The 22056-nt window shown below is 29.9% G+C and overlaps 5 protein-coding genes across 5 annotated transcripts; 2 read left to right on the forward strand and 3 right to left on the reverse strand.

The window, feature by feature from the left end:
• Positions 1-3338: 3338 nt before the first annotated feature.
• LOC113395755 (integrin-linked protein kinase) lies at positions 3339-8979 on the reverse strand. The gene is made up of 8 exons (XM_026633428.2): positions 8711-8979; positions 7554-7719; positions 7013-7197; positions 6420-6589; positions 6053-6198; positions 5338-5562; positions 5058-5246; positions 3339-4968 (listed from the first exon to the last, which is right to left on the reverse strand). The coding sequence occupies exons 1-8, from the start codon at positions 8797-8799 to the stop codon at positions 4780-4782; spliced, it is 1359 nt and encodes a 452-aa protein (XP_026489213.1). The 5' UTR covers positions 8800-8979; the 3' UTR covers positions 3339-4779.
• Positions 8980-9512: 533 nt separating this feature from the next.
• LOC113395760 (U1 small nuclear ribonucleoprotein A) lies at positions 9513-10838 on the reverse strand. Its single transcript, XM_026633435.2, has 4 exons — positions 10621-10838; positions 10232-10470; positions 9867-10135; positions 9513-9790 (listed from the first exon to the last, which is right to left on the reverse strand). The coding sequence occupies exons 1-4, from the start codon at positions 10622-10624 to the stop codon at positions 9631-9633; spliced, it is 672 nt and encodes a 223-aa protein (XP_026489220.1). The 5' UTR covers positions 10625-10838; the 3' UTR covers positions 9513-9630.
• A 462-nt stretch (positions 10839-11300) lies between these two features.
• On the forward strand, positions 11301-16117 carry LOC113395754 (mini-chromosome maintenance complex-binding protein). The gene is made up of 9 exons (XM_026633426.2): positions 11301-11540; positions 11610-11792; positions 11874-12233; positions 12879-13125; positions 13537-13654; positions 14279-14458; positions 14877-15120; positions 15468-15632; positions 15804-16117. Exons 1-9 carry the CDS (start codon positions 11436-11438, stop codon positions 16014-16016), a joined length of 1815 nt encoding a protein of 604 aa, XP_026489211.2. The 5' UTR covers positions 11301-11435; the 3' UTR covers positions 16017-16117.
• A 152-nt stretch (positions 16118-16269) lies between these two features.
• LOC113395762 (GEL complex subunit OPTI) lies at positions 16270-17867 on the forward strand. The gene is made up of 4 exons (XM_026633437.2): positions 16270-16495; positions 16569-16672; positions 16762-16891; positions 17041-17867. Exons 1-4 carry the CDS (start codon positions 16394-16396, stop codon positions 17089-17091), a joined length of 387 nt encoding a protein of 128 aa, XP_026489222.1. The 5' UTR covers positions 16270-16393; the 3' UTR covers positions 17092-17867.
• Positions 17868-18332: 465 nt separating this feature from the next.
• On the reverse strand, positions 18333-21039 carry Tcs3 (Threonyl-carbamoyl synthesis 3). The gene is made up of 6 exons (XM_026633432.2): positions 20869-21039; positions 20474-20695; positions 20210-20360; positions 19514-19620; positions 18949-19115; positions 18333-18622 (listed from the first exon to the last, which is right to left on the reverse strand). The coding sequence occupies exons 1-6, from the start codon at positions 20981-20983 to the stop codon at positions 18380-18382; spliced, it is 1005 nt and encodes a 334-aa protein (XP_026489217.2). The 5' UTR covers positions 20984-21039; the 3' UTR covers positions 18333-18379.
• Between the last annotated feature and the right edge of the window lie 1017 nt (positions 21040-22056).

A 22056-nucleotide genomic window follows, 5' to 3' on the forward strand; every position in this document is an offset into this window, starting at 1 on the left:
TCATTAGTTTAAGATTAGAAAAATCTGCAACAGTTTATTATAAAACTAAAAAATTGAGATAATAATCTGTAAAATTAATTGTGAGCTAAGTTCATAATAACTTATAATATTTAAAGGAAAATTAGCTATATATATGGGAATAATTAATGCTCTTTATGTATGTAATGAGATTTTCAACATTAAAATGAAATCGTCCAGATAATAAAATAATTATTATTTGTAAGAAATTAAACTTTTGATGACCATTTTAATAATAATAAAAACCGCTCCAGTATTCCCTAGCTAATCTATATTTAAGTATCGATTCGATTTTTTTTAATATGGCAATGATCCTTAAAAATGGTAGCTAACAAAAAATATTATAGTAATATCGCTTTTTTTAAAACAATGTTACTTTTTGATGTTAATTGTATTTAAATCTAAAGGTTTTAGATTTAGAACATTTTATTCTAATTATTTAGCATTTTCAAATTGTATTTATGCATAATAATGGTTACATAAAAACTGAAATACAGACTGTCTTACTTCCTCCACAATACTGTTTATTCGATCATTTAGGCTTGAAAAGAAAATTGCAAACATATACAACATAATTACATAATATAATGACTAAGAAACAGAAACAAAACATTTTTTAGTTTATATTTTTAAATATTTTAGTGATATAATTTGTGAACTAACTTGCCTATAACCTTAGATGCTTTAAGACTTTGTGATACTTCCAAATTTGTTATTGGAATTTGTCTGTTGTAATATTTATACCAATGAATGTTATGTTTTATAATGATTACTAAAAATTGTATAAAAAAAGATTATAATCGTTTTTAAGTTAATATAGTTAAAAAGAAAACTACTTATTATTTTCTTGGACAAAAATGTTGCCACTTACAAATATTGGCCGGGTACAAAGCAATTTTAGCTCTACATGATACCATTTTACTCATAAATTGATCTATCAATTACGAAAACAGTGGATCTTAAAAGTAAATGATTCAAAATTATTAAATGTATGTATAATTATACCAAAAACCTATTTGTGTTGTTTTTGCACTGGTTATTATAACCGGCAAACAATGGTTTTTTTTCATTAGGTATAAGAAATCCTTTAAAACAATTAAATGATGTGTAATCTCTTTATTGTTTAATAAGCTTAATAATAAGCATACTAATCTATTTTTAGCAAAAAGGTTTTAAATTGGACCTTTTCAATGTTTCTATATGAATAGAGTAGTAAATATTATTCATGGTAAAATACAATATTTTTGTATTCAAATAAATGTGAGCTATTTCAAAAATCGGGCCTAAAGTATTTTATTTTTTTCGTCCGATTATTATTATAAGACTAATGTTAAAAAAAACACCTAAGTCTGAATATAACATCACTGTCAAAAATGTTCATTACATAATGTAGAGTAGAGTAGAGTAGATGTTGATATGTGATATTTTAAGATAATTTTTGAAAAGAATCTGAAGAGCCATTATACTCTTGAAAAATGAAAGTCTAATTGAGGTTTCACTGTGTAAGTAATGTGCAATATAAATTATCTTTTTTAAAATAGCAAATGTGCAAGGAATAAGAACAAACAGCCTATTTTAAATTGTGATGCTATATAAGGAACCATGAAACTTCTACCATGTAACATGGTAAAAATATGCAGTTAACATTCACTATTGTATGTTAAAATGAATTAAGATCTCAAAAGAAGAATGTAACTACTGATAGAATATAATATCGTAGATTTTAAGTAAAAATAAAATTTTAAAATGCAACACAATTTATATTCAGTTGTTTTTAGTGTATCTGTAATGTGTTTTTGTGCAAAAGAATGTGTTCTCTTGAGTGTTGATTAATATCACAATCTTTGAAATAAAAATATTTTGTGTATGTGGAATTTATTTATTATTTACCTGCTACATTATATACAGATTTATGACATCAGTAAAATAACTGATAAATATGAATGATTATAATATGATTACTACAATTATAATTTTTGTACTAAAAACATGTTACAATTTGTAGAATAACTATAAACAACAGTGATATTAACTTAATAATTATACATAAAGCCTGAATTTATCTTACGATAAACAAGCTACCATAGTAAAGTTACCATTCCTGACATAAACATACACATATTGGATTCAACCAAGCTCACTTTTAACTTTTTCACAATGCCGCACTACATCTTTCAATTTGTACACTAGATCTTGTAACTGCTGTGTTCCACATGTAAAACGTACATCTTCACCATCAGTCTTTAGAATTATTGTGTATAATAAATTATCAGAACCGACACCAGGGGTGTTTGTTAACACTTCTAATTTCCATTCTATGTCAGTAATTTTTGGACTAAAGCTCGAATTATAGAACGCTTCCATGTTAGGTAATATTACAAAAGTAATACAGATTCAGTTCATTTCAAATTATCGACAAAATTCTTAGAAAGCTTCGATATTCTTTGCAAGACACGTTATAAATATTTGCGATGTTATTTTGACATACGCAGTACGCAAATCAGTATGTCAGATCTTTCTTTTTTGACAACTATAGGGTTGCTAGAACCTAAAATCCATAAATTCAAATTTCCAAAACGCTAGTTTCACTAAAGGCATGGGCGATATCTGATTTTTGCGACATCGATTTCAGATGTCGCCCTGTCTTTGTTTAACTTTACATAGTACAGTTCATGACGGAGAGGAATCGTATGAGATATCGAAATCAATTTGACATTCGCTTCGTCTCTTTCTTACGGGTTACCGTAAAGTTGTTATTATACTTTGAATTCATTGACTTAGGAGAACGATAGTCATAGTTCATGTGGTTAAAACGGTTATCCGTCAAGATCAAATCGATGATCATCATGAGATGATTTTGACGACATCCGATTTCAGATGTGTTTCGATTTATCGAACACATGCCTTTCGCTAACAAAGGCTGTTGTACTATACTTCCGTGTTGCATAACGCGACTATCGATAGTTAGGTGATAGCGATAGTATCGGTAGTCTATCGATAGTATTTTCACGTGGTAATACTATCGATAGCTCGCCATGAGCAATACTATCGAAAGTATTGCAAAAACCATTACTTTTAATCTAAACTATCGATAATCCAAAACTGTCGATACTAGTAATAGTATTGCCGTAATCAATAGTATTGCTTACGTAGAGCTATCGATACTATCGATAGTACTATCGATATCCTGAATAGTTTTCGAGGTCAACTTTCGAAAGTTCTGCAACGTTGCAGCGTTGCAGAACTATCTGTTGCTTGAATAATTATTATTAATAAAGTTACTCTTGTTCTGCAGGTGGCATAAAATAAAACAAATAAAATAGTCCAAAATCGTTAGTATAATATTTCACGTTTTAACATTTTCTTTTACAATAAAAATATTTAAATATTTTTGATGAAATATAGTCTTCTTAAGATAAAGAAAAGTATTTATATTGTAAATGTTATTTTTTTTCGTAATAAGGCACAATTTCTAGTATTTTTAATATATTAAGTAGGTATTTCTGTAAGAAAACCAAGATTTATTAGCACCTATGTATACTATATTCATAAGATAAAATAATATTTATATGTTTCCTGTGTATAATTGTAAAATGAATAACCGTATTTTAAATATATATAAATAAAAAAAAAACACAACCTAACTAACAACGAAAAATACTGGCAGTGCAGTGAAGCATTTAAAAATAGACTCTGTACATTATGTGATTTTGTAATCAGATATAATTTATTTTGTATGGCACTAATGGGAGATTAATCTTCGAGCACGTAAAGAAAAATATACTTATCAAGTTTTGTATGATTTGTTTGTGTACATTATTTAAGTATCTTGAAAAAACCCTCTGTATGACTTTAATTTATTAGAATTTAATTGTAACATAATTCAATTATTATTAAACATAAATAATAATGTCATATTATTATAAAAAAAATTTGTTTAAGCTTCTATTTTTTTTTTTTCATAATCTCAATTTCTTAGCTTGTTGTCAATTTGTAAAAAAGTTATGGTAAACACAGAACATAACAACAGGACGCGTTGTATCAATTACACATTTTAATCAATCTTAAAACTAATTATCTTATTTTTAAGTTAATAAGTTATATTAAAAATATTTTAGTAAAGTATTTTGTAAACTGTATTTTTTTTCTTAATTTTTATTTGTGCTTAGAAATACAGATTAAAATAGATACTACGTTAAAGTATTTCTAAAACATGGATAGTTTATTGATTAATCGATAGTTTTTTTTTACTGACTTGACGGAGAACACATCGATAGAAAACTTACCATCGAGTATACGTAGGTTCGACGATTCTACGGTCGTGTTAAAATGTAACCTTTTTGTAATGCTCAATATAATTATATTTATTAATTTGGTTGTACTTCAAAAACCAATCGATACTATCAAAAACATAAACTATCGATGCGCGAGAAATACTATAAATATAACTTTTATTGGATGGAGGCAACAAAAACCAGGATTTTTTTTTGGAATAAAATATACTAAGGCTATTTTTGTCATCCTTCAACCACAAATTGACATCTCCCAAAATTTTCATGTTTACATAAGAAGATCTTATTTCCATATTTTTAAATTTTGTTTAAATATAACATGTTAGAAATTATTTGTTACACATTGCATCGATTAAAATATTTTAACAACAACCATAAATACAACAATACGATTAAAGCAAATTAATGTTTTCATATAAAACTGAATAGGCGTTTTTTTAATATATTTTTTTTACCCATTCGATTTGTTTTAGCGTTTCATTTTCTCAAGGATGGGTAAAATCATTTCAAATGATGGTCGTTTACCTGGATCCTCATTCATACATATTTTAATCAGTTTCGAAATGTGGGGAGAGATGCCCGGGGGGATTGTGATCCTTAGGCCTTCGAGAGCTATCTTCATTCCGCATTCCATTGGCGAAAGGTCAGCGAACGGGACCTTAGTAAAATTGGCATTATTATTTAAAAAATCTTTACATTTAGCAAGCAAGGTAACCGAACTGCATGTTATTACAAGTGATTCCTCACCTCTCTAGTCGCCAGCTCCCATAAAAGCACCGCAAAACTCCACATATCGGCAGCTTCCCAGTTCCTTTTAGCACTCGGTTTCAATAAGGCCTCAGGAGCCATCCAAGCCGGTGCGTACACGCGACCCCTCTCTTGGAAAGAAAACTTCGCATCGGCCATGTTGATACGCGCTGTCAAATCTTCGTCAATCTGTAAAAAATACATGAACTTTGATTAGCCGAACGCGGACGAGATATAATACGTTCGTACGCTTTCGGACGTCAGGATGGTGGCGCGTTACCATGATGTGCTTGCTGTTGAGGTGGTAGGCGGGCAGCACGCGGTCGCGCTGCAGCGAGTGCAGGTAGGCCATGCCGGCCGCCACGTCGCGCGCCAGGCGCACGGCCGCGCCCGCGTCCACCACCACGCGCCCGCCCGCGCCGCCGTGCAGCAGCGCGTGCAGCGAGCCCCACGACATGTACTGCGAGATCACCACCAGCGACGGCGGCGACACGCAGCACCCCACCTGCGGGCCCGTGTCATGTACTGCGACGAGGATCACCCACTCATCAGTTGTTTTGCCGCCAAATAGCAATACTTAGTATTGTTGTGTTCTGGCTTGAAGGATGAGTGACCCAGTTCAAATCTTAGTTCCCAAGATCGGTGGCGCATTAGCAGTGTATGGAATGGTTATTGGTTACTACATATTTCTAATGTCTATGGGCAGTGGTAACCACTTACCATCAGGTCGTTCGAAAAATATGCAATAAATGAAGTTATTTTTATTTTTTATTTATGAGTGTGACCTAATCGCGGCTACACGCGCAACGATATATCATAGCAACTTATGCAAATAATAAATCGTTGTTTGACGATCGACACAGGCTTAATAGCGTGTGGATGACATGGGCCCGCCTATAACTGTGCAATGCAAACATCATATCGCTGCGTTATACCGTTGCCGTGTGTAGCCGCCATTAGGCAAGCCGGTTAAATAGAAGAAATATATTACATACCACAGGTAATATATTAGGATGGGAAAATATCCTGAGCTTAGGGAATTCCTCATTAAAGTCGCGCTGTACGCGGGGTGTGCATTCACGAACTGCTATTATCTTCGCTACTATATCATTTTTCTGCCAACGACCACGCCAAGTTTCACCTAAAATCAGAAAAAATATTACCATAAATTTAAAGATAATAGTTTCGAACATTAAGATTAATAGTTTGTATTGTTGAATATGGCAACACCTTAGATTCCATATTTGTTGTCCGATTGACATATGGAAAATAATTTATATTGCATAATGTGCCAATGGCTGTATGTCTATATATAACATTTCATAGCCCATATAATATAGTCAATAGTAATTTTTATCTTACCAGACGGCGATACTGCGATTCTTGTGTGTAACGCTAATTCATTGATATTAATGCCTTTATGTCGAGAAAGAGTTGCATCACGGCTTCGGGTCTTCAACCCTAACCACGACTGGTCTTTAAATTGTATCTTCTTCAGATCTTGACCTTGATTTACAGCCATCTCATGGAGTCTAAAAGTTAAAAATATATTTTACACCTGGGTTATTAGTAAACCTAGCCTCCTTCGTTCAAACCCTGGATCCAAACAGTAAAAAGTTATTGAGCTTTTCTGTCAAGTAATTCTCAGTAGAATTTGGCAGCGGCTGACAGCCGTTGGTCCTGTGCCTATTAAAAACCAGTATTAACTGGTTGTATTGGATTGCCATCCCATTGGATTGAGAGAGTAATGAAATAATGTACAACTGAGTTTATAAGCACTTATCATATGTCCTGCATACTTGGCTACACACCTTAGACAATTTTTAGTCACAGTAGTCAGTCTCTGATAATATTTAATTAAGATACACTTTTATGTCTCACTACTGTGCTTACAAAATATTTATTTAAATTATAAAAATGTTGTATTTATCAGTTATTAAATTGTGTCTTCATACCTCTGTACAAGTTGTCCTCTTGTTTTGTCCAACGGTGTATCCCCATCCTTATTAGCCAGTGATACAAGAGCCCCAGCAAGAACTAGGTCTTCGGCGATTGCACTGTATCCCCAAAAACAAGCATAATGCAATGGAGAGTTGCCATGTTCATTTGTGAAATTCACATCAACTCTGTTTTGAAGTAGCTAAAATTATAATTTCGATTTTAATTTTCTCAATTTACTTTAGTATTAAAAAAGTATATAGACTACAGTATACATGTTAAGTAACAGTTAATCTCCTATTTGTTTAGTGAGGCCTTCCCTCCTTTTCGCAGATAGTATGCTTTGATAGAACTTCTCATACACTTACAACATACTGTATGTTTTTTAGAACATTGACATTCAATATTTATAAACAATTTATTGTTTATTTTATAAAAAAAAACTGACTTTATCCTTATGCGGTTAATAAAATATTATATACATTTTTTTAAAATAAAACCATGATTAAAATGTTATGAAAATATATAAAATGGTCATATTAAATTGACCCATCTGACCAATTGAACTATAGGTCTGTGTCCATGTGCAGCAGCCAAGTGCAACGGGGTATCATCTCCCATGTTCGTAACATTAATCCTTGCACCTCTTCTGATAAGCATTTCAACTATCTTTAGGTGACCCTCCTTACATGCCCAGTGCAAAGGACTGAAGCCATGATCATCACTGAAAGGATTTATTACAGTTTTATATATTAACAGTATTTAACAAATATTTAAAAAAAATAATTGTAATAACATATAAAATCTTTTAATAGTTTAAACCAAGAAAAATATAGTATTATAATATGATGTAGCTGTATTTATTTATAAAATGCGAGGGTTTTTTTTATATATTTAGTTTTATTACAGATTTTATATATTTATTAGTTTATATTTATTAAATTGTACCAAAAAAAAAATTTAATTAAAATAACTTTATTTTAATTCTTACTAATTATTATTTAATTATAAGATATAATAAGTAAATTCAAATGTTATTTACAATTTTAAACAAATATTTAAATGCTATAATGAATTGATATTATTACTTTCCTGTATGATTTGTGAAGAGATTATTGGAGCATATTTACATATACAGAATATTATATGGAATCAGAAAATACAAGGATAATTTAGCTACAGTTTAAGATGACTCATGTGAATAAATAGAAATAATACTACATATTATAATTTATCTTATATATATTTTATCTCATAGTATATAATAAAAGCACTAAGATTTTTTTTTAATTGCTATTAAATTAGACATGCTTTATTTCTATGTATTATGACAATAATTCTATATTTCACTACAATTATTCTTAATTATCTTTGGATAAACAGCTTTAAACACGAAAAAAGCTCAACACAATGTTGATATAATATAATTTATTACCTACATGTTTAATTTCTATCTTTAAATATAAACATGATTATATATAGTGAGAAATTAAATTGGCAACAATTTATTAATCATAAAAGCTTCAGATTTCCCAAAGTTGCCTGCAAAATCTAACAGATGTGACAAATTTTTCCAAGTATTCCGATGTGTCTGACATAATTTACTAGACCTTGGCGTTGTGGGCGATATGTGTAATATGAACGCCATTTATGGGACCAAAAAGTAAACAGATAGATTTTTTATAAATAAGATAACACCGAGATCTTCATCTTACCCTTGATTCATATCATGCTCCGTATCATCCAGCCAAACGCGCACCTGCAGGGCATTTCCTTCTCTACACCACTGAAATATATCCTCCATGATTTTATAACTTAATAAGTCTTTCACTTTTACTTAAATATCGTATTGATATTTTCAGTTTTAATTAGTCATCAAAAAAATATGCCTCAAAAATAGTTTATTTGTATTTCAATAAAACATAAATTTACGGCCCGACTCATTCATTAGGGTTTGACTTTGACAGTTTCGCAATCCCTAAAAATAAAATACTGCCTAACTTATTATGAAGTAGTCAACTCTGTAGTAGGATATCTCTTTCTTACTTGGAATTTACATATTGTTTTTATGTAGTTGGTTAAATTATAATAGTACAATTTTACTTGATAGTATTATAATGTAACAGTGCTGCCAAGATAAAAAAATATAACCATTCATTATATTGTATTTTTGAAATTCGTATGTCCACTTTAGTCGGTGTACGCTATAAACTAGATTTTCAAATAACATTTGAAATATTAATATATATATGAAATATTAATATATATATGAAATATTAATATATATATGAAATATTAATATATATACCCTATTAATTGGTACAGTATAATGGTAAACTATTTATTTACTACTGGAATTTATTATAAAGGCCTCGTATAATAAGACTATCACCTCCAAAAATACTTTGAACTTAACATTAAACCAAATTAAATCTTGTTACTGTTTTTTTTTATAAAATCTTATTTTCAGAAATATATCAAGATAAAGGTTTAGAGTGAAAAGGAAATGAAAGTAAATTTTCTTAAAAAATAAATGACTAGTCACAGCCAGAGAGCTGTTAAGGCTTAGTGCAATGCTCAAAACAGTTCTCAGAATACTTAGATCTTTATTTGTACTTAATATAAGAGCTTAACATTATTTCTTTGCAAATGAAATCTTCATTGCATGAGTTGGTGTTATCTTGAAACCTTGGAGTGCTTCCTTTGCTGCGGCAGACTGCATTTCATTAGCAAATTCAACAAATGCAATATCATGTCTATTAGGCACAAGTCGAACTTCTTTGAAACCAGGAAACCTAAAAAAAAGTAATGATTTAGTATTTAAAATAAAATTATACATACAGTTCTATTTTAAGAATTAAAAATACTCACTGGTTGAAAAGCATAGATAACATCATTTCAGAAGTTTCATCGGGTAGATTAGTGAGGAACAGAATCTGGTTAGGTGGCTGTTCAACATTGACATTGTTGAGGAGACTAGGTTGACCAAACCCAGGCACTGCTGGCCTATTTGGATCCTTGTTCTTCTTCTTCTTACCATCTTCTGTACTTTTGGGTAGTTTTGGACGTTTTGGCCTCTCTTGAAACGTGCCTTTAACTTTAGCTATGACATCACTATCCAATTTTGAATATTGGATCCTCTGTAAAATAATTTTAAATGATAATTAATTGTAAATTTTTTAAACATATTTTAATTATTTTTGTAGAATTTTAAAGAAAACAAATTAGATACATACCATTGGTTTATCATAAAATGGAAATCCTTGCATGCTTCTTAAAGCAACAGTTGCGCTTGATATTTCTTTGAATATAACAAAAGCCTGCCCCCTCATTTTTAGGGTCTTCATTGCGACAATATCTAAAATCTGTCCAAATTGTGAAAATATTGCATAGAGTGATTTTTTTAACTCTTCTTTCTTTATTTTTTCATTTAAATTGTTGATATATATCGTGTGGTTGGGCCGAATGTCCATAGCTGAAATGAAACATTTGAGGTTAGACGCCGAAAAGTTGCAAACAAAGCAATGTTTATTGTTTGTATTTTGAAGTGTTAATAAGTATTTAAAAAATTAAAACAAAAAAAAACAAATTATGAATAATAGAAATTAACTATTAGAGAACTTACTCATTTTGAAGCTTTGAAGTGAAAAATCAATGTATTAGATTCAGTAATTAGTATAAGTTCTGTTTGTACAACTTCACAAATTAGAAAAACAATGTTTTATAAATAAAATAAGCTGTAGTTGAGTAAATAATATTAGTTTATATTAGATATAGTAATATTAAAGAACTCTTTAAAAATAACAGCAAGCTATACGGATTACGGATTGACGACGCGCTTTATTTTATACCATAGATAAGAAATTAGAGCAGAGACACAGATTATACAAAGATTAATGTAGAAAATATAGAACATATTAATATAAATTATAAAGGTATGTAATTACATTTATAAATTCTAATTTGTATAGCCTTTTGTTGAAAGGTACACATATAAAGAAATTTGCGAACTATCCATAAAATATCAAACTGTACGTGTTTTTATAAAATTAAAATAAAATAGAAAGTTTCTCCAATTCATTATTTTGTAAATAAATTTTCACAAATTATTAGTTTTTACTAAAAATTTACATTTGCTATTTAAAAATTGTAAAACTACAGGTACACGCTGACATTGCGCTTATAAAGTCAAATATTTATAAACTTGAATGAATGAATGACTCCAATATTGATTTTATGTTTTGCCATTTAAGTGGAATTTTTAACTGACGTTTAAATAACAGATTATTTTTCGCGCGTTTATTTTTTTAATACTGAAATTAAATGTGTATCTTAAATCAATGATATAATTATAAATAACTAAAATATTATTACTAGCGATAACGTTTCTAAAAATAAGTATTGTTTCGAAAATACTCATATTAATATATATACAAAAAAATGCATGATTTTTCGCATGATTTTGATACCGTCACTCCAGGTATATGGATGATAAATGAAGAAGGATGGAAAGATAAACTTTTAAAGCTGCCCAATTGGTCTAAGGTAAGGAAATGAAATAAATACAAAATGAGCTTTTATTATAACAAAAATGACCTCTGAATAACCTTTCAGATACCATTAATAAATTCGAACGCGACCCACAATCTTCCTGATGGCACCTTGGTACGATTCCGGGGTATGGTTCAAGATATGCACAATCCTGAATTCTATTTTGAGCAATTCGAAGTATTTAATACAAAAACAAATGAGGTGAAATCAAAGTCTGGAAAGTACACTGATACAGCTAATATAATGGTATGATATTTTGCTAAATAAGTATATAAAAATATTATTTGATCTATATTTTGCAGTCATTAAAATATATGATTTTTTTAGGAAAATGAAAAAGTAAATTATACAGAGAACTTAAAAAGTGCACAAAGACAGACCATAGTTGTAGTTTCAATGCCGGGTTTCAATGATTGGGCTCAAAAACTAGAAGATGAACAAAATCATTTGAAACATCTCGAGCAACAACCAAATACATCAAAGAGATTAAATTCAAATTATTCAAAGTTAAAAAGATCATATGATGATAGTGAGGATGATCCAGAAGCAATGGATGTACAAATTGAACTGGTAAATAAGGAGAGAAGGACTAAAGAAGATGTAGATGAAAGCTCAAATGTGGTCTCCAGGGAGCATTTACTTAATTTTCCATTGCCTGATGTAGCCAGCAAATCTTGTATAATTAAGGTGACATCTAATTTTTGACATTTTCTGTTTTGTTATTTATATATTTTTAGTCCAAATAATTTCATTTATTTTAGTTAGATTTTTTTGTGTGTAATATATTTGATTTTTTTGTTACATTTGTATGATTTTCACATTTTCTAATCAAAACACCTTGTCTGAAAAAATTTTTTTTTCTATTAATCATATTAATTTAAAAATGTCTTTTGGCATTACATATTTTTTAAATTATCAAATTAATTATTTTTCTATAATTTTGTATGCATTTTTTTTACCTTTGTTATTTATTCTCGTCTTGTCTTCATCAAAAGTTGAAAGAGATTCCTTATTGGGATAGGTTATAACTTTAAACACTTTCATTTTCTTGTTTAGTTAAGATTACTACTTGTGTGATCTTTTGGGTGAAATAGTGAGATTTACAACATTACAATAAAAAACTAACAAAAAATTTTTCTTTGCCTTATGTATAATTTATAGAAAAAAAAGTTTTATGTATAATAAATGAATATGTATATTATAAAATATGAATAATGATATACTGACTGATAAAGATATTTATCATACTGATAATCATTCACATATATAACTTGATTATGCTTGGAAAGAAAATAAAAAGAAAAGTATTAAAATGACTATATTTATTTCCAGGTTTATGATGATGAAGAAAATCTTAAATTAAATGATATGATAGAAGTAGTTGGCTTCCTGTCTGTTGATCCAGCACTCTCAGGGGAATTCCAACCAGCGAAAGGTTCCCTACTGGAACACATCTGTGAAACAGATGCGGAGATAATAACACACAATCCTCCGCCAAGCTTGGTGCCGAGGTTGCATGCCGTATTTGTTAAGAAATTGGATCATTGTAATCCATTAGTCAAAGAAAATTTAAGTCAAGGTGATCTTTTTTTTTTACTTGTCTTGAAAGTTACTTTTGCATCTTAAAATCTTAACTTATTTTTTTATTACACTGACTCATTCATTCTTTAATTTTAAATGTAGCAATATGAAGTATTGATAATTGGTAGTTAAATAATTTATCAGCTTTCTATTTAGGTCGGTACTGTGGGTAGGCATCCATAATTTACAGAAAGCCTTACCAAATCAATAATATGAGTATAATTCATGTTCTTAAGTTTAAATATTATTTATCAAATAACTTTTCATTTAGACCACAATGATTGATTTCAAACTATTGTACTGAAGTTTTAAATTGAGTAGTATTTTTATTGTCTCAAATTGAAATAAATTCATATAATTAATACCCAAATAAAAATATTGTATCTTTAAATAATGCTGTTCTTTTCAGAAGCAATACTCAAAGATGCAAACACAGCTAGGGATCACTTGCTGAAAGCTCTGACAGAATTATTGCTTGGTGATAAATTAGCTGCTGAATACTTAATATGTCATCTCATAGCTTGTGTGTAAGTTTTATTTTTTACTATTAGAATTAAGTGCATAAGCTACTCTTTATAAAGGCAACATGTAACGCAGAATGTTAGGTTTTTTTTGTTCCATCTATAAATGGTAATGGTTAAATGCAACAGGTAAAATTTTAGCATGCTTTGTAGTGGTGCTCTTATTGCAATAAACATCAGCCATTTCATTTATAATAACCAATCAACCATTCAAAAAAATATAAAATAATTTCTCTGTTATTATATATGTAACAAATAAAAATCCTTTTTTTATTATCTGATGGTAAGTGTTCATCGCCCATAGACATTGGCACTTTAACAGAAATATTAATAACTCCTTACTTCACACTAATGCACCAATAACCTTAGGAGCTAAATTGTTATGTCACTTATGCGGCATAAGTTATGCCTGCAGTTACACTGGCTCAGTTACTGGTGAGTACCTAAGGTAAGGTACTACGTATGGTGTACTATATAACAATAAAAATCGTGGAGTAGTTGATGTAAAATTTTTTAATATTTCTATCAAATAGCTAAAGATAAATATACCAAATTTTATAATTACTCATAACTAGTTCAAAACTATAAACTATTCAGAAATCCGAACATTCATTGTTTTTTGTGTTTCAGATACCTCCGTCAAGATACTATCACATTGGGACAATTCTGTCTGAACATATCAAACCTACCAACTCAGAAGTACCCCAATTATGGCCTGCAGCTTTACAACATTATTAAACAGTTTGTCACTAAAAGCTACTATTTACCCCTAACTGTTGAAAATATGAACACAACAGCTCTATTACCAAAGTAAGATTTTAAAATTATAATTATGATACCATTCATATTCTTTTCATTCATTATATAAAATTAAAATAATGGTTTATGGCTTAGTAAAAAGTCTAAATGCAAATGCATTGCCAATTGAGTTGTTATGCTATGTTATGCCAGTTTTTCTTGACTCTTCTAATTGGCTTTTGTGATAGAATAACTATTAAATAAGTGGTACCTACCCAGATGTGCTTGAACAGAGTAACCATCAGAAAACAAAATTGTTATGTTTGAATTGTTATGTTCTAAAATAAATAATATATTAAATAACTAGAGTTTAATTAGGTACAAATCATGTATCATCGTATGATCAAGAAACTCATTTATTATTAAATATGAATAAATAATTTCTTTTTGTATGCAGTATTATGTCTAATATATCATAAATATGTTTCAGAAAAGACTATGATTGCAATAGATTAACAAGTGGTATCCTTCAGTTAAGCAAACACACACATTTAGTTTTAGATGAAACAAAGATGGAACAAGGCCAGTTAGATGCTACCGGTGTTAATAATATTACAGCTTTGGGTAATTTAATAAAACAACAAAAAGTCGAATATGACTTTAAGTACTATAAAATGGAGTTCGATTCGGACATATCCGTACTGGTGTTATCAGAAGGCAAATCTTTGCTACTGGTAAGAAAATTATATTTATTCTAGATATTGATAGGTTTTTAATTCGAATTTATAGTTAGTCTTTTTAATGAGATAAGGTGGCATAAATGTGCTGCCTGATGGTATACGTCACAAATGGCCATCTACACTGGGGTTGTAAGAAATATTCATTTCTTGTAACAGCAGTGTGCCACAAACTTTGGGAACTTGTAATTGTTACATAGTCTCTTTGTGTTGGGCAGGAGAATAAATGATGAGTGGGTGGTACTTACCCAGAAAGGTTTGCACAAAGCCCTAAACACTAAGCCATAAGCCCTAATCCACCTTCAAATTTAGCCTCTAGAAATTATTTAAATTTATATTTTTAGAGTGACTATCATATTTCCTTACGGCCTGAAGAATCATCTCTTGAAATATTTGATGCTATTGTCGAAGCTGCTACATATTACTTGAAAGAAGACATCATGAATAATATAAGATCTTATTTGACAAATATTAAACTTGTTAAATATTCAATTAGTGAAGATTTACAGGTAAAATTTATTTATTATTATTAAAAATGTTGCCGCGTTCGCTTATTATACTCCTTCTTCCTTGCCAACTTCCTTGCTAACTTGTCTTCATTCTTCGATAAACGTGATTCAAATAGTATTACTTAATACAAATAAACTACATTAGTTAACCACTAGTTTATTTTTCTACAGTTTGTTGAAGACGATTTTATAGAAATGCGTAACAAAGCAGACGAAGACAACGCTGTAACAGCAGATGATTTACATCGCCTACTTGTTTTGGCTAGATTAGTAAGTTTATCCAGAGGCCAAGATACTTTGAACAAGGAATGCTGGGACATTACAAAAGCTATGGAGGCGGAGAGGTTGCAGCGGTTGAAGACTCGTGTAGCCCGTTCTTTTTAATTTTAAGATGAAAATGAAGCATTTTTATTAAAAAAGAAACAGTTTTTGTTTATATTCATTTTATATTTAAAAATAAAAAAATAACTTTTGGTAAATAAAAAGTACTCGAAGAAAAAGGCGTTTCTATTTTATTTTTAAACCAAATGCTTGAATTATTAATTTCGCTGACTTTCAGTTACATAAGAAATATTTTGTTTAAATAGTGTAAAACAAAATTATTGGCAACACCAAATTCAACCTCGTTTTCGATTTATTTTGACAATTACTGTTAGTGACAGTGACGTGACGTGTAACTTTCATGATATTTAATTTTATTTATTGATTGCATTTATAAATGAAATTTTAAATAATAAAGATTAAAAACACAACTTTATAAAATGTTGAGTAAAAACAAATCATCGGATAGTTTGACTAAGAGTAAAGTAACGGAATGTGTTTGGAAAAAAGCTTTTTCATCTAGCACTGAATGGCCCGACAAGGTTAGCTGAAATAATCACGAGACTGATTATTTTAAAAGCAAGAACTCCTTTTATTTGATGTTATTGTTTGTAGGAAGAGTTTCTGGACGTGATTTACTGGATGCGGCAAGCCATAGGTATAGCTTTGGGTTTGTGTTGGGGGATACTGCCATTGAAAGGATTTATCGGATTATTGCTGTAAGATATGAATTATGTATTAAACTTCTTATTTGCATTTTAAATATAGTGATGATTAAACTTTAACATTAATAATAATGTTTTTTTAGTTTTGTCATTGTGAATGCAGCAGTGATTTACTTTTATGTAAATAATTTTCAAAGTGTGGATGAGGAAGAATTTGGAGGGATGTGGGAAATAACGAAAGAGGGTTTTATGACTTCATTTGCTGGATTTTTGGTAAGAAACAATGATTTTATGATTTTATTTATTGAATTTTTAATAAAACATTTTATATCTCTTTTTATTTTCTGATTAAATAGTATAGATTCACTTTGTTTGTATTTATCTTAAATGTATGTATTTGTAAACAATGTACTTTGTTACAGGTGACATGGATTATAATGTACACAGGATTACATGGAAGTAATATCTTATGAAATTAAATTGTGTCTGAAAGAGCCACATTATGTATAAGACATCAACCTATAAACAAGTGTAGTACAAAGGTTTTAAGGTGCAAGTCTTATATTTGAAGGTTTTTTAAATTTAACCACATTGCTTGCATAAGTAAAAATTTGACTCTACTATGAAGTTATCTATTTATTTTTTATCTGAAACATATTCTTTGTTAAACACCCAATTTATTTTAACTTTAATTTAGCCAAATTTACTAGCCAGATTTAAGTGCCAAAATTTATATTGTGTTTATTTATAAATAAATACTATAGTTATTATTTTATATCGATCAAAAGTAAAAAAAATCATCAAGTCTAAGGCGGGTTTGTAGGATCTACAAAGAATTTTAATTGTAATGTTTAATGAATGCATCCATAATGTATTTTTAAATTTTACATTAAGAATATAACTTTCTTTGTTTAAGGTATTTAATGAGGCTGTGTTTACACTGCAGCTTTTGTTACTTTATGGTATATAAAATTAGTAATAGTTAAAAAAAAACATTTATTATTTATGATCCAAATTACAGAGTATGAACATTTAAATTAATTGTAATTTTTAATTAGGTTTTTTACTAAGACAATAAAATAATTACATGTTAAGTTTACCATTAATGAATGCAGAGTAATAAACATATTTTATTTTATTCACTAAAATAATTCCATATTTTTTTTATTTGTAAATGTTATTTGTTGCATGTAAGAATCATATGTTTGAATTCTTTGTTTTGAACACATATTATAATGGTTGATTTAGATTTCATTGGTTTTATTTTCCTACTCTATATAATTCTGTAGTCTTTATGAGATGAAATTTTAATGTTAGATAATGCACCCATTCACATTGTGGGTATTCATTTTTATAGAAAAAAAGCTGCACCTCAATTGCCTGCTCTTCCTAGTTTATATTTGTATTATATTTACACCATTTATTACAATACAGTAGAAAAAGAAAGATTAGAAAAAAAAATACAACTATCCTGCAATGCTTAGTAGCTAGTGTGTTTGGAGTGTGACCAATTACACAAGTGTGTGTAATTTAATATCTTTACCTCTCCTCAATCTTGATGAAATGTGTTTTAATTTGTGCATAGAACTTAAAAATATGTTAACAATAAAATTATTTTAGAATAACTATCATGTGAACTCTGCTTTGAATCTCTGAAAACTCTTAAAGAGTTATTTTTAATACTTTGCAAGGTAGTTGAAATAAAATAATTGCCTTGAAATTTAACAATATATTAAAAAAAAATTGAATTTAAATACATTTTTAATCATCTCTCCAAGTGACTAGCACATCATCTGTTCGATATCTCTGGGTTATGGTGGCATCTTTAAAATCCATACGACTGCCTGCTGCATATGCAATTGCACCGGCATGTGCAATCATAACTCCATTATCTATGCAGAATCTTTCATCAGTTGCGAATATCTTTGCACCTCTCTCTGAACACATCACGCCCATCATTTCTTGCAAATGTTCATTACATCCAACTCCTCCTACTATTAAAACCTAACAAGGAATAAAAAACACAATAATTATTAGCATTATTCATTTTAAAATAGGGCAGTGAATGTAAATATAAGAATGTGCTGTATATAATAATAGTAGTCGCGCGGCTTCGCTCGCGTTTTAGCGGTTAGTCGTCAGGGGTTAAGTATAAAAATAGTCTATATATATCGTCGTATAATATTTCGTTCCTTTGGGTTCAAATTTTGTAAAATTCTGTTCAATGGTTTGACCTTGAAAGTGTAACACAATATATACAGACATATATTAGTTTAGGTGATTCTTGATGATGAAGTCTAATTATGGGAACAAAGCTTTTCATACTTCACCTCATCTGAACCACAGTGAGCCATTGCTCTCTCAGTTATTTCGACCAGCATTGCAAATACAGTTTCTTGTAATGAATAGCACAGATCTTCTGGTGTGTATTCCTTTAATAATTCATCTATTCTGTCTTCCATAAACGACAGTATTCCCGAAAAACTGACATCCATACCTTTTGTAATAAAATATTTATAAATGTTATTTCAATAATAATATAATATATGGAAACAAATAAAAAAATTAGTAAAAACTGCAATTTTCTGTCAATAATGGTATGCTCTAACTGCCTCTACTGTTTACACCAGATGCTAACTGTCGATGCAAAAATAATAACATTTTTTTTATATTTAATTTGTGCGAACTCACATGGGACATACTGCACTAATACATTGTTTTTTAAAATACAATTCAAATACTCAGTTTAGATAAGTGACTTAAAATCAAAAATTAAAACCTTTTATCTCATTAATTATACAACTATTCTACTACAGATACAGATACTACTATAGATCAAGAATTCAATTTCTCCTGTATCATTTATATTTGAAAGATAATATATAGTGAATATACCTTTTACACAATATGGCAAATGTAAATACTTTTTTCCCTTTTTAGCCATTTGCTCAATGTTGTAGCCGGGACTGGGCGCATTTGATAATTTTAATACCCTTGCAAATCTGATAAAATAAAATAACAGATCAGTAATTAATTATGTACAATAATTACAACTAAATGGAAAGAGTCATATAATATAAGCAGTGAGGTTTCAGGATGTACTTTTGTTGTATAGTACAATGATAAGTTGTATAAAATTAACCTAAATATAATTATATACTGAGCCTGCAAGCTTGGACATAAGTCTAATAAAAAACAATAATTAAAAAATCTTCTTTCAGGATTTTATGCATAATTTTTAAGATATAAACAAACTCAAACTCAAATTCCTTTATTCAATATAGAAGCATAACACTTACTTATTGATAGTCAAATTAAACACTAACACTGTTTCGTAAAAGAAAATACCCCGACTTGAGAAGAACCAGCGAAATAAATTTTAAAAGCAACTTTTAACTTTTTTTGTCAAGTTTATTATTGACATATATTGAATATGAATAGATATACCCAGGAGGCGATTGTTTCATTCCCAAGGTGTACTATCAATCATAAACTAACTAATAGTAACAGTTGACTATTCAAGAGGAATATATTAAGGAATATCCTCATAGTAATATGTATGACTAACAATCTATTAAAATAAGTTCTTACCTATCTAAACAATTACCAACGGCAATATCTATCGTCTCACCGAATATTCTGTACCTCTGTCTAGAATATGCAATAACCTGTGTATTTCCTCCGCTCACATACAAAACTGTTGGATTATTTGCTTTTGTAATCAATCTGCCCATTTCAATATCTGTTTATTATTATTGTTAAGATATTTGTAAAGTCTTTGCAATATTTTTCATATTATAAATTATTTTAAATTAAAAATAGAACAAATTGTAGTTTGTCTGTTAAAAAGGATACGTCCAATGCAATGATTGACACCAAGAATAGGTTTGTTCCAGAGCTTAGCACATGTTCTAGCGACAATAGCGCACACCATTAGCGGTGCCCCCATTCCTGGCCCCTTAGTATAACAGACAACATCAATATCCTCAGGTTTTATGCCCGATTGCTTAAGCGCTTCCTGGAGAACTTCATGAATGTTCTGTTGATGGTGTTCTGCAGTTTCTCTTGGAAGAAAACCTGTTTGTTTAAAATATATAAATTAAATACATTTTAGCTCGTAAAAATCACTTTTCGTTACTAATGCTAATAATATTTTTCAAATTAGACGATCTAAAAGTATATTTAATAAATATAGTAGTATTAATTTGTAAGTTTTATAAATCATAAACATATAAGAAAACAAACCTTACCTTCACCTGGCGGCGTGATATATGTTCGTCGGCAATTTGCAAGTATTTCGCCATCCTTAACTATACCTATTCCAAGTTTATTTGCACTTCCTTCGAAACCTATTGCTATTACCATTTTGTAAAGTGAGAAATTGTATTTTCCACTAACACGATGTTCTGTATTTACAAAATAATAATTATGTCAATATGTCAATGTCACGATATCATATCACAAACGTCATTTTTTTCTTTTTCCCCCATAAAAGGCAAAGGGATTTATCAATTTGGATATGGACACAAATCTTCGGCTTATGTAAATATATATTTTTCTCATATCAATCTTTAATACCTAATTTGAAACGTGTCCCTTATTGTGACATAGGTGGCAAACGAGCTGGAGGCTCACCTGATGGAAAGTGGCTACCACCGCTCATGGACATCTGCAACACCGGGGGGCTTGCAGGTGCGTAGCCGGCCTTTACAAAATGTCTACGCTTTTGAAAGTTCCCAGGTCGTATTGATTTTGAAAAACAAGGTTCCACAGAGTGTGTGGTTGTGTGGGGCAGAAAACGCCTTAAAAATCGCGCTGCTGTGCTGCTTTCGGACATCTAGGGGGCGCGGGTGAAACTTGGAATTTTGACGTGATGTTCGAAGGTGAAATTCACCTGATGAGATTAATCCAAATAATTCCTCAGGACTTTCCCTGGAAAAAGCTGGTACTGGGAATCACCTGCTTAGAGGTGAGAGCAGTACTCCATGTGAGGCCGAATTAGTGCCTTGTATAGTTTTAGGCGATGGGTCGACGTCAAGTACCGTCTTGCCTTGCTGTACAACAGTAAGCGTTTTTGATGCCAATTTGGCTTTACCTTCCACTGTACCGCAGAACTGAACGAGCTTTAAAACATTAACGCTAATAATTCCGATACCAGCTTCTGCAGCACGGAATTTGTGGCTAGTTGGACGTGCTCAACCGGTCGGTCAGTTTCGGCATTATTTATTAGTTTTGCGCTCGATAACTCAATAACCAACAACGACAGCTTAAAAATGTATGGGACCTACGTTGTAGAGCGTACATGTGAAGCAACGAGAAAGTATCTTATAATAATTCTCGTATCACGATGCACAGCTGAGTTAAAACAAAAAAAGAAATTCAACTCTTTAGTCAAGATGACGACGAACGCAAATAGGAAATTGAGGTGGACATTTTCA

This window comes from Vanessa tameamea, chromosome 16 (genome assembly GCF_037043105.1).
Source record: "Vanessa tameamea isolate UH-Manoa-2023 chromosome 16, ilVanTame1 primary haplotype, whole genome shotgun sequence".
Taxonomy (NCBI): Eukaryota; Metazoa; Arthropoda; class Insecta; order Lepidoptera; family Nymphalidae; genus Vanessa; species Vanessa tameamea.

What these genes read in the sequence shown, in the direction of transcription:
- LOC113395755 (XM_026633428.2), bottom strand. Translation starts at nt 8,799, where the DNA reads ATGGAGGATATATTTCAGTGGTGTAGAGAAGGAAATGCCCTGCAGGTG. An exon ending in ACAGACCTATAGTTCAATTG is followed by an intron (nt 7,198 to 7,553) that starts GTCAGATGGGTC and finishes TTATAATTTTAG; the next exon opens with CTACTTCAAAACAGAGTTGA. An exon ending in AGAGGACAACTTGTACAGAG is followed by an intron (nt 6,590 to 7,012) that starts GTATGAAGACAC and finishes TTTAACTTTTAG; the next exon opens with ACTCCATGAGATGGCTGTAA.
- LOC113395760 (XM_026633435.2), bottom strand. An exon ending in CATTTTATGATAAACCAATG is followed by an intron (nt 10,136 to 10,231) that starts GTATGTATCTAA and finishes ATTATTTTACAG; the next exon opens with AGGATCCAATATTCAAAATT. An exon ending in TTATCTATGCTTTTCAACCA is followed by an intron (nt 9,791 to 9,866) that starts GTGAGTATTTTT and finishes ACTTTTTTTTAG; the next exon opens with GTTTCCTGGTTTCAAAGAAG.
- LOC113395754 (XM_026633426.2), top strand. Translation starts at nt 11,436, where the DNA reads ATGCATGATTTTTCGCATGATTTTGATACCGTCACTCCAGGTATATGG. An exon ending in AGCTGCCCAATTGGTCTAAG is followed by an intron (nt 11,541 to 11,609) that starts GTAAGGAAATGA and finishes ATAACCTTTCAG; the next exon opens with ATACCATTAATAAATTCGAA. An exon ending in ACAACAGCTCTATTACCAAA is followed by an intron (nt 14,459 to 14,876) that starts GTAAGATTTTAA and finishes AATATGTTTCAG; the next exon opens with AAAAGACTATGATTGCAATA.
- LOC113395762 (XM_026633437.2), top strand. Translation starts at nt 16,394, where the DNA reads ATGTTGAGTAAAAACAAATCATCGGATAGTTTGACTAAGAGTAAAGTA. An exon ending in GGATTTATCGGATTATTGCT is followed by an intron (nt 16,673 to 16,761) that starts GTAAGATATGAA and finishes ATGTTTTTTTAG; the next exon opens with TTTTGTCATTGTGAATGCAG. An exon ending in CTTCATTTGCTGGATTTTTG is followed by an intron (nt 16,892 to 17,040) that starts GTAAGAAACAAT and finishes ACTTTGTTACAG; the next exon opens with GTGACATGGATTATAATGTA.
- Tcs3 (XM_026633432.2), bottom strand. Translation starts at nt 20,983, where the DNA reads ATGGTAATAGCAATAGGTTTCGAAGGAAGTGCAAATAAACTTGGAATA. An exon ending in GTTGGTAATTGTTTAGATAG is followed by an intron (nt 19,621 to 20,209) that starts GTAAGAACTTAT and finishes TTATTTTATCAG; the next exon opens with ATTTGCAAGGGTATTAAAAT. An exon ending in TTTGCCATATTGTGTAAAAG is followed by an intron (nt 19,116 to 19,513) that starts GTATATTCACTA and finishes TTATTACAAAAG; the next exon opens with GTATGGATGTCAGTTTTTCG.